The sequence below is a fragment of the Paroedura picta genome, chromosome 7 (genome assembly GCF_049243985.1).
Source record: "Paroedura picta isolate Pp20150507F chromosome 7, Ppicta_v3.0, whole genome shotgun sequence".
Taxonomy (NCBI): Eukaryota; Metazoa; Chordata; class Lepidosauria; order Squamata; family Gekkonidae; genus Paroedura; species Paroedura picta.
In genome coordinates, this window is record NC_135375.1 from 91285124 (window position 1) to 91297766 (window position 12643).

A 12643-nucleotide genomic window follows, 5' to 3' on the forward strand; every position below is an offset into this window, starting at 1 on the left:
GTGCACACTATACAGGTGCATTATCAACATGCAACTTACAAGCCTGTTACTGTGGAAAGAAACCTGCCAATTGGGCCATTCCTTAACACTGCACCAGAGATATATTTGCAATGATTGTTCATGTGGAGTATCTTCCATTTCCTACACAGAAGTGATATCTGGGTATAAAAATGTGTTATATGAAAAATGTATTATGTCAAAAGTCGCTGCTGGGGTGTGCAATTGACAAAGACCCAGTTCAGACACCTCATGGCACTCCACCATGTTATTTTTTGTAACATGAGAAGCAAGTTCTACATCGGGGATGGCCAAATTGTGGCTCTTCAGATGCCCTTGGACTACAGTACCCAGCAGATAGGGGCTCAAGGTAATTGTAGTCCATGGACATCTAGAGAGCTACAGTTTGGCCATCCCTGCTCTACACCAGAAGCTTTAAGCACAATGACACATTCATGTCATCTTGCCTTGCATTTTTTTTCCTGGGAGAAGACCTGTGTAAATCAGGGGATGGAAAAACACGGGCTAGACACTTAGAAATCTGGTCAACACCAACTCATCCGTTCCATATCTCTAATGTTCTTCTGAAGCTGCCTCTTTATTGGTGTGAGCATTTGATTTCCTTTGTAGATCTATGTCTGCCATTTGAGAGCAGAAGCCTCAGATTCCCACCCCGCTCCTGCCCCCTGTTAGAAAAGTTCTGCCAACTGAATTCTGTATCAATGCTTTGGAGGCATTGCCTCCTTCCTGTCAAGCAACTCAGGGTGTATGTGACATGCTCCTGCAGCGTTCTTTAAATTCACATGACTGTTCAACACTTCAGAACATTTCCATCCAGTATAATCCTAAACAGAGTTACAGTCTTCTAGGTTCATGTGCTTCAAAAAGTCTAACTCTGCTTAGCATCCCATTGTTATTTTTCTCCCTACATATTTAGCCAACTCTTCTCTAACTGGCTGGATTCCAGTTTTCAACTTCCTTGGTAAAGAGCTTGTTTAACCAAATGCTGACTGGAAAGCTGGAAGAAAGTTTTGAGATTTTTGGAATGTTTGTTACCATTCAGTAAGCATCCTAGTTACCTTGCTTCCTTGTTCTGGGACAAACATGTGCCTGGGGGCCACAGCAATCAGACACCCCTGTTTCCCCAGCACATACCAAAACTGCTGACACCTTGACACTTAAGACACAGCTTTGTCCCAGAAAATTGGAACCCCAGCTGGGTAACAACAAAAGAACCAATGTATCATTTAAAACAGATTCAAATGAGTAGCCGTGCTGGTCTGAAGTAGCACAATAAAATCAGAGTCCAGTAGCAACTTTAAGACCAACAAAGATTTATTCAAGGCGTGAGCTTTCGAGTGCAAGCACTCTTTGTCAGACGAAGAACTGACCATCATAACAGTAGGAATATAAAGGTGCTACTGGACTCTGATTTAAAACAGAGAAGAAGAATAAAAGTTTAAATCTAAATTGCAAGTCTGTGTATTGGGCAAGCCAACCATGCTTGCTCCAGGTCTAATTTATTTATTTAATTATTTATCATACTTCTATACCGCCCTCCCCGGAGGCTCAGGGCGGTTTACATTATAACAGAGAACCATACATAATTCACCCTTTCTCAACTTTTTTAACCATTGAGAAAGAGTGGGTGAAAAGCCCACCCGCCCACTCTTTGCCCACTTAGGCCTTAGCTTTTGTGTTTATACAGCGGTAGCTGTATAAAGATAAAAATTAATTAACTCCCATTCAGGAAACCCTTCCAAAGCCATCAAGAAGCCCCAGGTTTCATGAAACCATGGATGAGAAAGCCTGGTCTAGTTCATACTGTGACCTTGATAATACCGATACTTCAAAAAAAAAAGTAATTAAGTTAGAATGGTAGCAAATTGCCAAGGGCTATACAAAAACCTACTAATATTCTCACCTCGTAGGTCAGGGCAGAAGCTTAGGGGAGAAAACCCTATCTGCCTGTTGGTTCTATCAAATAGGGTAAGGTTCCCCAACCCGTTACTACTTCCCTTGACAATCACCAAGCTTTTCAGAATGTGGGTGGGAATGCCTTGGTAAGGCCACTGTTACGGGCTGCTCTCATTCAAATAAAAATGTTTTCCATGGCTGGATTTGGCTCCGCCTCCTGTGGCAGCCATTTAGAGACAGCAACTTATCACTTTTTCTCAACCTTCCAAAGGTGCACAAAGGCCTTAAAAGGTTGGAATTCCAGAAACAGGGCATCCAGGATACTGGTTTCCACACTAAATAATGTCACACAGTATACTGTATGCATGGCAGAGGGGAAGGATATGTGCCTGCAGAAAGCAACTACAGCCTACGAAACACCTGGGATAGGTGTAAAATGCAATATATGCTAATATCCATCGTGGGTTAAAAAACTTTAAAGAACAGTTCTTTATCAATAATTCTCAGCCACTTCCAAACCACAGCCCATAGTATTTCTGAACTTCTAATTCGTTTAAAATATTTACCTAGGAATAGCTCCCATAAGTTTCATTTTTCGAAAATCAAACCAATCTAATCTAACTGGATTCCAGTGGCAAATACAGAATAACAATTGGATAATACTGGAAGTTTAGATAATGATACTCATGTATAAGTCTTCTTTCCAAAATATCCAAGTTTCATTTATTTTCTTAGCTTTGTGTGTGTGTGTGTGTGTGGGGGGGGGGCTAATGCACCAAAAATGCCTTTAAATCACCTGACCAATGTAGAACAGGTGTGGGGGTGGAATTAAAAGCCTTCAGGCTTTTGTATTTGATGACTTGAGCTCAGCACTAGAAAAAAATAGGGCATTTCTTCAAAAGCTGGATGGGAGTAGCTTATCATAAGACAGCAACAACTAATTGCATTATCTCTACTAATAAAAGAGCAACAAGCATTGGATTTGCATTTTCACAGCTCTGAGCATAGGTGTGCCAAAGGAGTTCAATAGGTCAGGCTTTTAGGAAACCAATTTACAAGCCAGAAGCTATTTCTTACTACCACAGTGTCCATGCAATAGCCAGTTCCTGGTTTTTTAAAAAAACTTTCCTCCTTAAAGCCTTATAAAGTCTACAGACTCACAGCTCCCTCTGTGCCTATATAAGGTAAGTTAAAACCCACATTTACAATAGTGTGCAAGTTGATGACCTGAAATCAGCTACACAGCACTTTCTGAAGCAGATTGATAACATCCTGTTGCTTATAACTTTTAAAATGAGAAACACATTCTCAATTTTTAACTGAGCCAAACTCTCTATCCAGAACAGCCCCTTACTCCGTAAATAGCCCCAGACCCATATTAATCTTGACCAAAATGTCTTGCTGTATTTTAATGAAACCTTTAGATATGCATTCTGTTCCGATTAGCATCCATCTAAGTTGACATCTCTGTATCCATTTAGACCACAGTTTCTTGTTCTTTTCTTTATATGTAGCTATCCTAAACTGGGGAGGGGGGATCATTCTATCTCTTACCAAAGAATATACATTAACGGAAAATACAAATGTACAACAAAACCAACTAGCATACATTTTTTAGAGCCAATTATGAATAAATCAAAATTAATTTGAAGGAAGAAAAAGCTTTAAAACCCCTAAGAGAGGAAAGCTAAGGAACTAAATAGCATGTGAAGAAGGGGATCTTTTCTGTGCTGGTGATCAAATGACCCAAAGTGGATGGAAAGGGCATTTCAAATTGGTATGCTTGTTACAAAATGGAGGACTTCCTAGTGGCATCCAACATGCATGCATGTATTTGCCATCAAGCTGCAACTGATTTATGGCAGCCCTAGAAAGGGGCTTCCAAGGAAAGTGTGAAGCAGAGGTGGTCTCATAGAATCATAGAAACACAGAGTTGGAAGGGGCCATACAGGCCATCTAGTCCAACCCCCTGCTCAACACAGGTTCAGCCCAAAGCATCCTAAAGCAGTGGTCCCCAACCTGCGGGCCGCGGCCCGGTGCCGGGCCGCAAAGGCCATGGCACCGGGCCGCGGCTCCCTCTCCCCGCCCCGCCCCCGCAGTAAAAAACTTCCCAGGCCGCAAGCTTGCGGCCCGGGAAGCTTCTTACTGCGGGAGGCGGGGAGAGGGAATCAGGGCCGGGCCGCGCCTGTGCGGGCCACGCCCGCTCGGCCCGATCCGCGGGCGCGGCCCGATCCGTGGGCGCGGCCCGGGCGCGGCTCGCGGACGCGGCTCGGGTGCGGCCCGATCCGCGGGCGCGGCGTGGGCGCGGCCCGCGGGTGCGGCCCGATCCGCGGCCGTGGCCCGCACGGGCGCGGTCCGCGGGGGCGCGGCCCGATGCCCTGCCAGTCCCCAGCCTCGGAAAGGTTGGGGACCACTGTCCTAAAGCATCCAAGAAAAGTGTGTATCCAAAAGTGTCTCTCCCATGTAAGCATAGACCCTTTTTAGCTTCCAATATATGATGAGATCAGGATATACCGTGCCACATTCCCTCAGATCCAACAAGGGTTGTGAGGTCCCCCCTGGGCATTGATGAGGGATGGGGAGGTAGGGTTGCCAGATCCAGGTTGGGATTTGGAGGTGGAATCTGGAGAGGACAGGGATTCCAGTGGGGTACGATATCATAGAATCCACCCTTCAAAGCATCCATTTTCTCCGGGGGAACAGATCTCTATAGTCTGGAGACAAGCTGTAATTCCAGGAGATCCCCAGGTACAATTTGGATGCTGGCATTCCTAGATCCAATTATACCCCTATAACTGGGGCCAGTTAGAAGCCTGGTACCTCCCAGAGTACCTACCAGCTGAAATGGCTGGTCTCCTTTCTCTGGAACCGGACACAGAGGGTTGCTGTGTGTGTGTGTGGGGGGGGGGAGCTGTCGAACCCCATAGTGCTCCCATGTGGGGTACCACAAGGGGCGATACTCTCCCCTACACTATTCAACATCTATATGCATACTCTGGCCAGCTGGTTCAGGGCTTTGGGCTGGGATATCACCCAGCTCTACTTCCTAGTGGATGGATGCACTCTCCCTTGGATACGTTTGCCAGTTCTTTGGAAGCAGTGACTGGATGGCTCAGGCAGAGTCATCTGAAACTCAACCCCTCCAAGACGGAGGTCCTATGGCTGGGTAGAATGGGGCAGGATCAGGCAGCACGCCTCCCATGCCTGGAGGGTGTGCAATTAACACCTGCACCGGCCGCCAGGAATTTGGGGGGTGATCTTTAATGCCTCCTTTTCTATGGAGGCTCAGATCACGAGTAACACCGGTGCCAAGCATGGCTACTAGCGTCATACCTGTCCCCAGAATACTTGGCCTAGCCTTGACCACGACCAGGGCCTTTTTGGTCTTGGCCCCAACCTGGTGGAATGAGCTCCCGGAAGAGCTGAGAGCCCTGACAGAGCTATTTAGGTTCAGCAGGGCCTGCAAGAAAGAGCTCTTCCACCAGGTATTTGGTTGAGGCTGGGGTCAGGCGATGACCAGAGTTACAATCTGTGGGTTCCATCCTACATTGAAGCTGCTGATTAGTGTTGATGTTAGAACCCTTGCGTTACATCTTTTTGGAGCCACATCATCAGCTTGGCTGGAACAGCAGATTTAGGTCTCTGGGCCTGTTAGAGTTATACCATCATCTTGAGATTATTGATATTTGGTATTTTACTGTATTGGTTTTAATGTCTTAAGGGAAGTTTTATGGGTATTTTGTATTCTGATTTTATATTGTAAGCTGCCACGATACGACATTCTCAAGAGTGGCGGGGTATAAATCTATAAATAAATAAATAAGAGTCAGTCAAAGAGATCCTAGTGGGCAATCCAAATCATACAGGCACACAATTAGAAACATAATAATACTTTATCACTTGGCTATCCTTCCACGATTGTCTCTTAGAGTTCCCACCTACTGCAACTACCTCATTCTGTTTCATGTTAGGGCTGTGCTGGGCACCTCTCCTTAACAGTGCCAATGGAGACCAGTTTTGTGACACAAAAATTTTATGTTGGGAAGACTTCAGTAAATGGCGGAACACGTGTGATGAATCGTAAGCCTAGCAATCTAATATCCACAGATGGCATACTCATGGTAAGAGCCAACTAGGCAAAGGGACTTCTGTTAATTTTGTCTGAGAGTCCGAGTAATGTCTACAGAAGATCCAAAGTGAGACCCCAGTTAGACATAAGAGAGATAACATTGTTATGGGGTCAAACTCATTGACATCAGAATGAGATCACAAAAAGTATTTTTGGCATGGAAATGTCCCAATTTAGATGTTCATTAGGATACTTGGGCATGAATACACCATAGAACTGTGGTTCAAATGTGCAGGAGAGATAGGGGCATACTCTTCCTCAACTACAATTCCCAGGGTGCTTTGCCCCAGCAGATAAAAATCAATGTATTTGTGGAGTATAGATGTGATCAAGGACCTCTATCAATGGTAGTACAAAAGTCAGACAGGTGCACATTTAAATTCATGGTCTGTTGATTATATCTCACAGTGAAAATGAAAAGGGAAGGCCGTAATTACTAGTACAAAGTCTTCAAAAGAGGGACTCTGATACAGAATGAGAACAGGGTATTAATGCTGGTGTATCAGCCTATAAATCTTTCATAATGCCTCTGTAATGCTAATGTACTATTAACATCTAGAGCAAGAGCGTGGCACTGTTGTTAGCCCTTGTTTAACACACTAGAAATATAGGATTCATGTCTATTACATCTTTCACTAGGAAACTGCCAAAGGTCAGCTTGAATGACAATAAAAATGCTATTAGACTTTTTTTTCAGAGGGTTGCACTGTTAGCACCATGAACAAGCTTCGTTGGAAGCCCTTTATTTCTGAAAGCACACCAAGCTACCCTGTAAACCAGGGCTAGTCAAACTGCGGCCCTCCAGATGTCCATGGACTGCAATTCCCACGAATTGGGAATTGTAGTCCATGGACATCTGGAGGGCCACAGCTTGACCATCCCTGCTGTAAACTCTCGGGAATCACCTCTGATGCAAGACAAAGAGCTGTATAGTCAGGTAACCTTCCAGACCAGACTTGCCCCGAGCAAACGACACACTACTGTGCTGTGCAAGCAGGAAAACAGCTGGGTTGGGCAGTGTCTCACAGGTGAGGCCTTGGTACTGACAAATTGGCAGGGATGTTCAGCAGGCAAACATCAGTTCACTGCTTCTTGCAGGGCGCTTATGAGAACCGATTAGCCTGCACGCTAACTTTCAAGATGCAAAGGGCAGCAATGATGAAATTCATGAACAGGTTTGGTTTTTTAAAAAAATGGCATGCATATTTCTGGGCCTTCTTCCAACATTACCTATTCACCATCCAAACATTTCTTTAGCAGTGCATTCCAGACACAGCTTACGTTCCCTCAGAAAATAAAACCGGGGAGAAACCAGGAACCGGTGGATTCACTTACACCCCCCCCCCAGAAAAGCATAAAACAAAAACTAACACCACCTCTTGAAACCTCTGTGGACCCTCCGTCTTTTAAAAGGCCTTGTAAAACAGATAAACCTTCTAGCATGCCCTAGAGGTCAGCAAGCTCTGGCAGTCTGGCGCTATAACTCCCGCAGAGGTTGAGCTCAACACTGGAAGTCATTGTTTCATCAGCGTTTGCATTTACTGAGGTGGCTCTGTTACACGCATTCTGAATCCCAAAGAAGTCTATGGATTGAAGGGGGCATCTGTGAAAGTCATTGGCCTGCTTTTCCCGGACCGACAGAAAACGTCTATGAACCCTAGTCATCTGTGTTCTCCACTCAGGTTCTCAAAGTAACACAACTGCCGGCTTATGAAGAAGTGACACACGTCAAGCGTGAAATAAAAAGAGTCCCACCCAAAGGCATAACACATACAGCTCTCATAGCCTCAGCACCAATACCCCTGCTGGGGGATATTGCTCAGCCTGTGATCGGGCAGAATGCCACCCCCGACACATGGGTATGGATTTCAATAGCCAACAGACCATCTCAAAGCATCAAGTGTGATAACAATGGGCAGAAGTCCCAGTTTTGAAGAGTGCAAGCAGCTGTGTCTTCCGAGCTCATAAATCTGCAGCCAACAAAATCGGAAATTCCTCTTTTAATTTTCTTAAGGGGAAAAAAAGGCCACAAATACAGACACCCAAGCCAAGATTTGCTGTTCCGTTCTGGAAGACCAGGTGAGGCCTGGTGCCAGGCAGAGAAAGACATTCTAGGCATAACATGGCACAGAGATGGAGACAATATATGCCTTAGCGTCACAGTTTAAGGAGGTTACGATGAAGGGCTGCGTATGTACAGTGGAAGGGCTGTGGCTCAGTGGCAGAGCATCTGTTTTCAATGCAGGCCACCCCCAGCTTTAATATCTGGCAAGCATCAGACAGTAGGAGATATATAAAACCTTTCCCTGAGACTCTGGGGAGTTCCTGCCAGCCAGAATAGACAATAGAAGCCTTGACAGCTCAATGGTTTGACTCAGTACAAGGCAGTTTCAAGGGTTCATGTTTACCTGGCAAAAGCAAGGTTTTTCAGCCAGCAGAACCAATGACCACTTTCCCTCACCAGCCTTCACCTTCGAAATGTTTATATTTCTGGTTGTGAAGATGATTGTGTAGAAGATAAAAAATGTGATGACTGTCTTTATTTATTAATATCTTGGCTTTCTGGGAACCTGGCCTGATGGGAGCCTTCTCTGTTTTATCCTCACAATGACCTTGTGAAGTAGGTTAGAGCTGAGAGGGTGTGACTGGCCCAATGACACCCAGAAAGCTTCCATGACAGAGTGGGGATCTGAACCTGCATACCCCAGATCCTAGTCCGATATTTTAACCACTGCACCGTGCTGGCTCTCCATCATGCCCAGCTTCTAGAGAGCTTATGGCTTTCCATGGAACCTAAATGGTCTGTGCTGATGGACCTGAATGGCCACACACGGATAGACAGCTGAGGTTTCACCGCAATTCATAACATCAACAATTGCAAGCACAAAAATCACCATAAAAATATAATGAAAGAAGAAAAGCAGCATAAATAAATAAAAGTGAGTGGCATAAAATGATCCAGATCTTACAATTCAATTAACAATGTCACAGTAATGACAAACAACCCACAGAAAGAGCAGCAAGAAGAGACAGGTGAACATCATTGGGGTTGTTACTGCTCCTGATGAGGGCCCTGCAACTTTGCTTAACTTTGGCTTTCAAGGCCAAAACAAGCAGCTTGGATAGTGCTTAGAAACACATATAATTTTCTAAGACAGGCTCTTTCTTGCTCATATTCAACAGTCATGTGGTAGCCTTTTGCAGTAAGTGAATTTCCTGGACTGTCTTCAAGGGTAGCCCCATGTGGACCAAATTGCTATAGTTAAAATTTAGTAGTCACAAGGGACAAGTGCCAACATCTTCTTGTTCTAGTGGCAGGAACAGCTGGTGGATCAGCTTAACTTAGTAAAAAAAAAAGCCTCTCTAATCACAGACACAATCTGAGAATCCAAATAAAGAGTGAGATGTCAGATTAGACTCTAGCATAACCAAACGCTGTTCATAGAGTACCTAGCAAAATTCCCTATATCTTGGTTTTCTGTTATTCACCCCCCCCCCCCTTAACCATTAACCATCTCTAGATCCCTGTTCCTTTACCTCTGTGAAGGACGATATGGTCAATCATGTTCCGTTTATATTTGGTGTGGTACAGACACAGAGGACAGCGTAGATCTTTGGGTCCTTCCTCAGGGACTGCCGAATGCCCAGCTTCAACGTGCATAGTAAAAGCAGATCTGTAAGCACAGGGAGTAGGGACAACTTCAGAACAGGGTGCTGTGGAACCAAATCTTTTAGATAACATAAGCTTGTATGAGAAGCTTCAAATAGCACTCTGTTTCTATTTTGTTAATGGAAAAACTATCAATTTTTACCGTTAACCATTCCATGGCAAGATACAGTTGGACTTGAGTATTCTTAAAGGCCAACCTGGTATACCATTTGTTGATCCTTTAACCATGGTACAGATACTAGGAGCCAGTCAATTCCTGAACACCCATAGTTGGGAATGCTACATTCCATTCTAACTCCTGAGTTCTATCACCTCATTCCACTGCATATCTCGATGAGGTCTGTGCTAACCAGGGTTCCTCTAAATTCAGGACAAGAAGTCATAGTTAGGAGACTGAGTTAAGAGTCTGCACTATCTCTGATTCACTCATGCTGGGGAATGAAGTGCGAATGGGGAGGCGAAACCCTGAGGGAGAAGAATGGATCACACCATTCCAGACTGTAAGCAGAAGACAGGCAGTTCTGTCTTCACACTAAAAGTCTCCCCCCACTGCCCCGCACATCAGTGGAAACTAGCACAGCAGGTGGGGAGAGGGTTCTATTCCTTTCCTTCTTTGCTTTTAGCAGCTGCCTTCTGTTTTCATGGAACATGAATGCAAGAAAATATTCCAAAATGTGAGCCATCAGTGCAGTCTGGTGAGATCCATTCAAAAACCCAAGTATCTGCCACATTATTGACTTGCAAATAAGAGCCCAGCCTAAGGTGGGGGTAGGGGGTAGGGGAGGATACCCAATTGGCTGCAAGGATTCTCACCCATCCCAGGCATAAAGTATTGGAGAAGAAAATTGGGGGGGGGGGCTTCAAGGACCATTAAAAACATCTCTATGAAGCAAACGAAAACCCACTGAGGCAGGAAACTACTCCACTGGCCCATAAACTGGGGGAGGGGAAAATGCTAGTGGAACCAGGACATTCAAGTTCCACTAACTGGGATAAGTGGCAATCTGGCCAATGCTGCTGCTACACTGGGTTATTGTAATTTTGTAAGAAATGTTTTTATTGTATTTTAATGTTTATTAATGTAAACCACCAACAACCAGCTAGTCTGAGAGTGGCAGTAAATGATTTATTTACTGATATATTCATCAATCAAATCAAATAAACAAATAAAACAAGAAGGAAGCCTTTCTCTTGGTCATATCAAGACAACAGAATAATTTTGGTTTTGATTCAGGATCAGATAAGAGCTCTCACCATAACTGGCAACCACTCAAAATTCCCTTGGAAGGAGAGCTCACTAAGAACCATGTCTTCTAAACCATCTCCTATTTCAGTTTGAAAGTAGACCTAAATTATAGTACTGTGTACAAAAATCATTGTCTGATCTGTTCCTAAATAGTTTCTGATAAAACCTAGTGAGCAAACTTGTGACCACCCCCTTCTCCCTTCTTCACTTATTTATGGAAACCAGCTTGGTGTAGTGGCTAGGAGCGTGGACACTTAATCTGGCAAGCCGGGTTTGATTCCCTGCTCCTCCTCCACATGCAGCCAATCGGGTGACCTTGGCCTTGTCACAGCACTGCAGTAATATCAGGACTCTCTCAGTTTCACCTCCCTCACACGGTGGCTGTTGTGGGGAGAGGAAAGGGAAGGTGATTGTAAGCTGCTTTGAGACTCCTTCAGGTAGAGAAAAGCAGCATATGAGAACCAACTTCTTCTTCTTCCTAATACACAGTGCAACCTCATTCCCCCCCTTGACTTACTGAAAACCTTCCATAAAGTGTCTCTGAAATTCTGCTTTTAAAGTGTGACTAAAATCCACTTCAATGATTCCAAACTTAGAGGAGACTGAAAGTTTTGCTGACTGCAGAACACTGCACAGTTGATAGAAATTCACTATTTCTTCCCCCTAGGCTAGTTTCTAAATTCCTCTTGCTTCTGGGCAGACGTCAACCTGTAACTAAAAGAGATCTGGGAAAAGGAGCTGTGTGGAGATTTGCGTCGGCAATTTCCCCCCCTGCTGCTTGTGCTTTCACTCAAAGCAGAAAAGACTGTAGGCTCTGAAGGATGCGTCCCCGACTGTTGCTAAAAGACAGAGGTGCACTCTCGAGAGATCCTTGGATGTTATTAGGGTGTGTCAAAGTGTGATGTTGGAACATTAGCTGGTACAAGAGTAGATACAAGTGGATTTTTTAACATGCCAGTTCCTGTGGCTCTTGAATGGTCTTCATTCATAAATGTAATAAAATAAAATATATATACATTCCTTTTTTTGAAAAGCTGTGCACATGAACTCTAATTGCTCTCAAAAGCAAACAGGTCAAACCCACATCCCTGAACAGTATTATTAAAAATGTTCTAGTCTCATAGCACACCCCATAAGAGCATATTCCTTAACGAATGCATTACATTGCTCTGGATTTTTCACAAAAATAAGCAGGCCTCCTAGGGCTGCCAGCTTCAGGCTGGAAATTCCTGGACACATAGGGAAGCGAAGGGCCACAGCTTATAAGGCTATAGAGTCAATTCTCCAAAGCAGCCATTTCCTCCAGGGGAACTGATCATCTAGAGAGCCGCTGCAATTCTGGGACATCTCCAGGACCCTACATGAGCTTGGCAACCCTGATGGCTGTTTAAGCAACCCTGAACGATCCTTGAACAGATCCAAGTTGACAGGCCCAAGATTTCAGAGACCTTACTGGCTCCACCCCCAGTTGCGGCTTGGGCTGGCACCAGGCCGATCCACTATGAGGCACAGCAGCAGTGACCTTTTCAGGCTGCACAGAGCTTAAAGCTGAGGTAAGCCACTGCATGCTTACTTCTTGCTATCCTCTTCTGCCTTTCAAGGGGTATGAGTATGTCACTGTATTGCCCTGCTATACCAAGCCCCATAGAGGAAGACATGACAGTGTGGGTGCCTGGCTCAGCAA

General features: G+C 44.7%; 1 protein-coding gene across 10 annotated transcripts in view; it reads right to left on the reverse strand.

Annotated features, from left to right (window-relative positions):
• Window positions 1-12643, reverse strand: part of ZNF462 (zinc finger protein 462) — a 163424-nt gene that overhangs the window by 11734 nt on the left and 139047 nt on the right. For all 10 annotated transcript variants that reach the window (XM_077345361.1, XM_077345365.1, XM_077345362.1 and 7 more), the window contains one exon: window positions 9581-9717. In XM_077345361.1, coding sequence (XP_077201476.1) covers window positions 9581-9717 — 137 coding nt within the window. The remainder of the gene's footprint in view (window positions 1-9580; window positions 9718-12643) is intronic.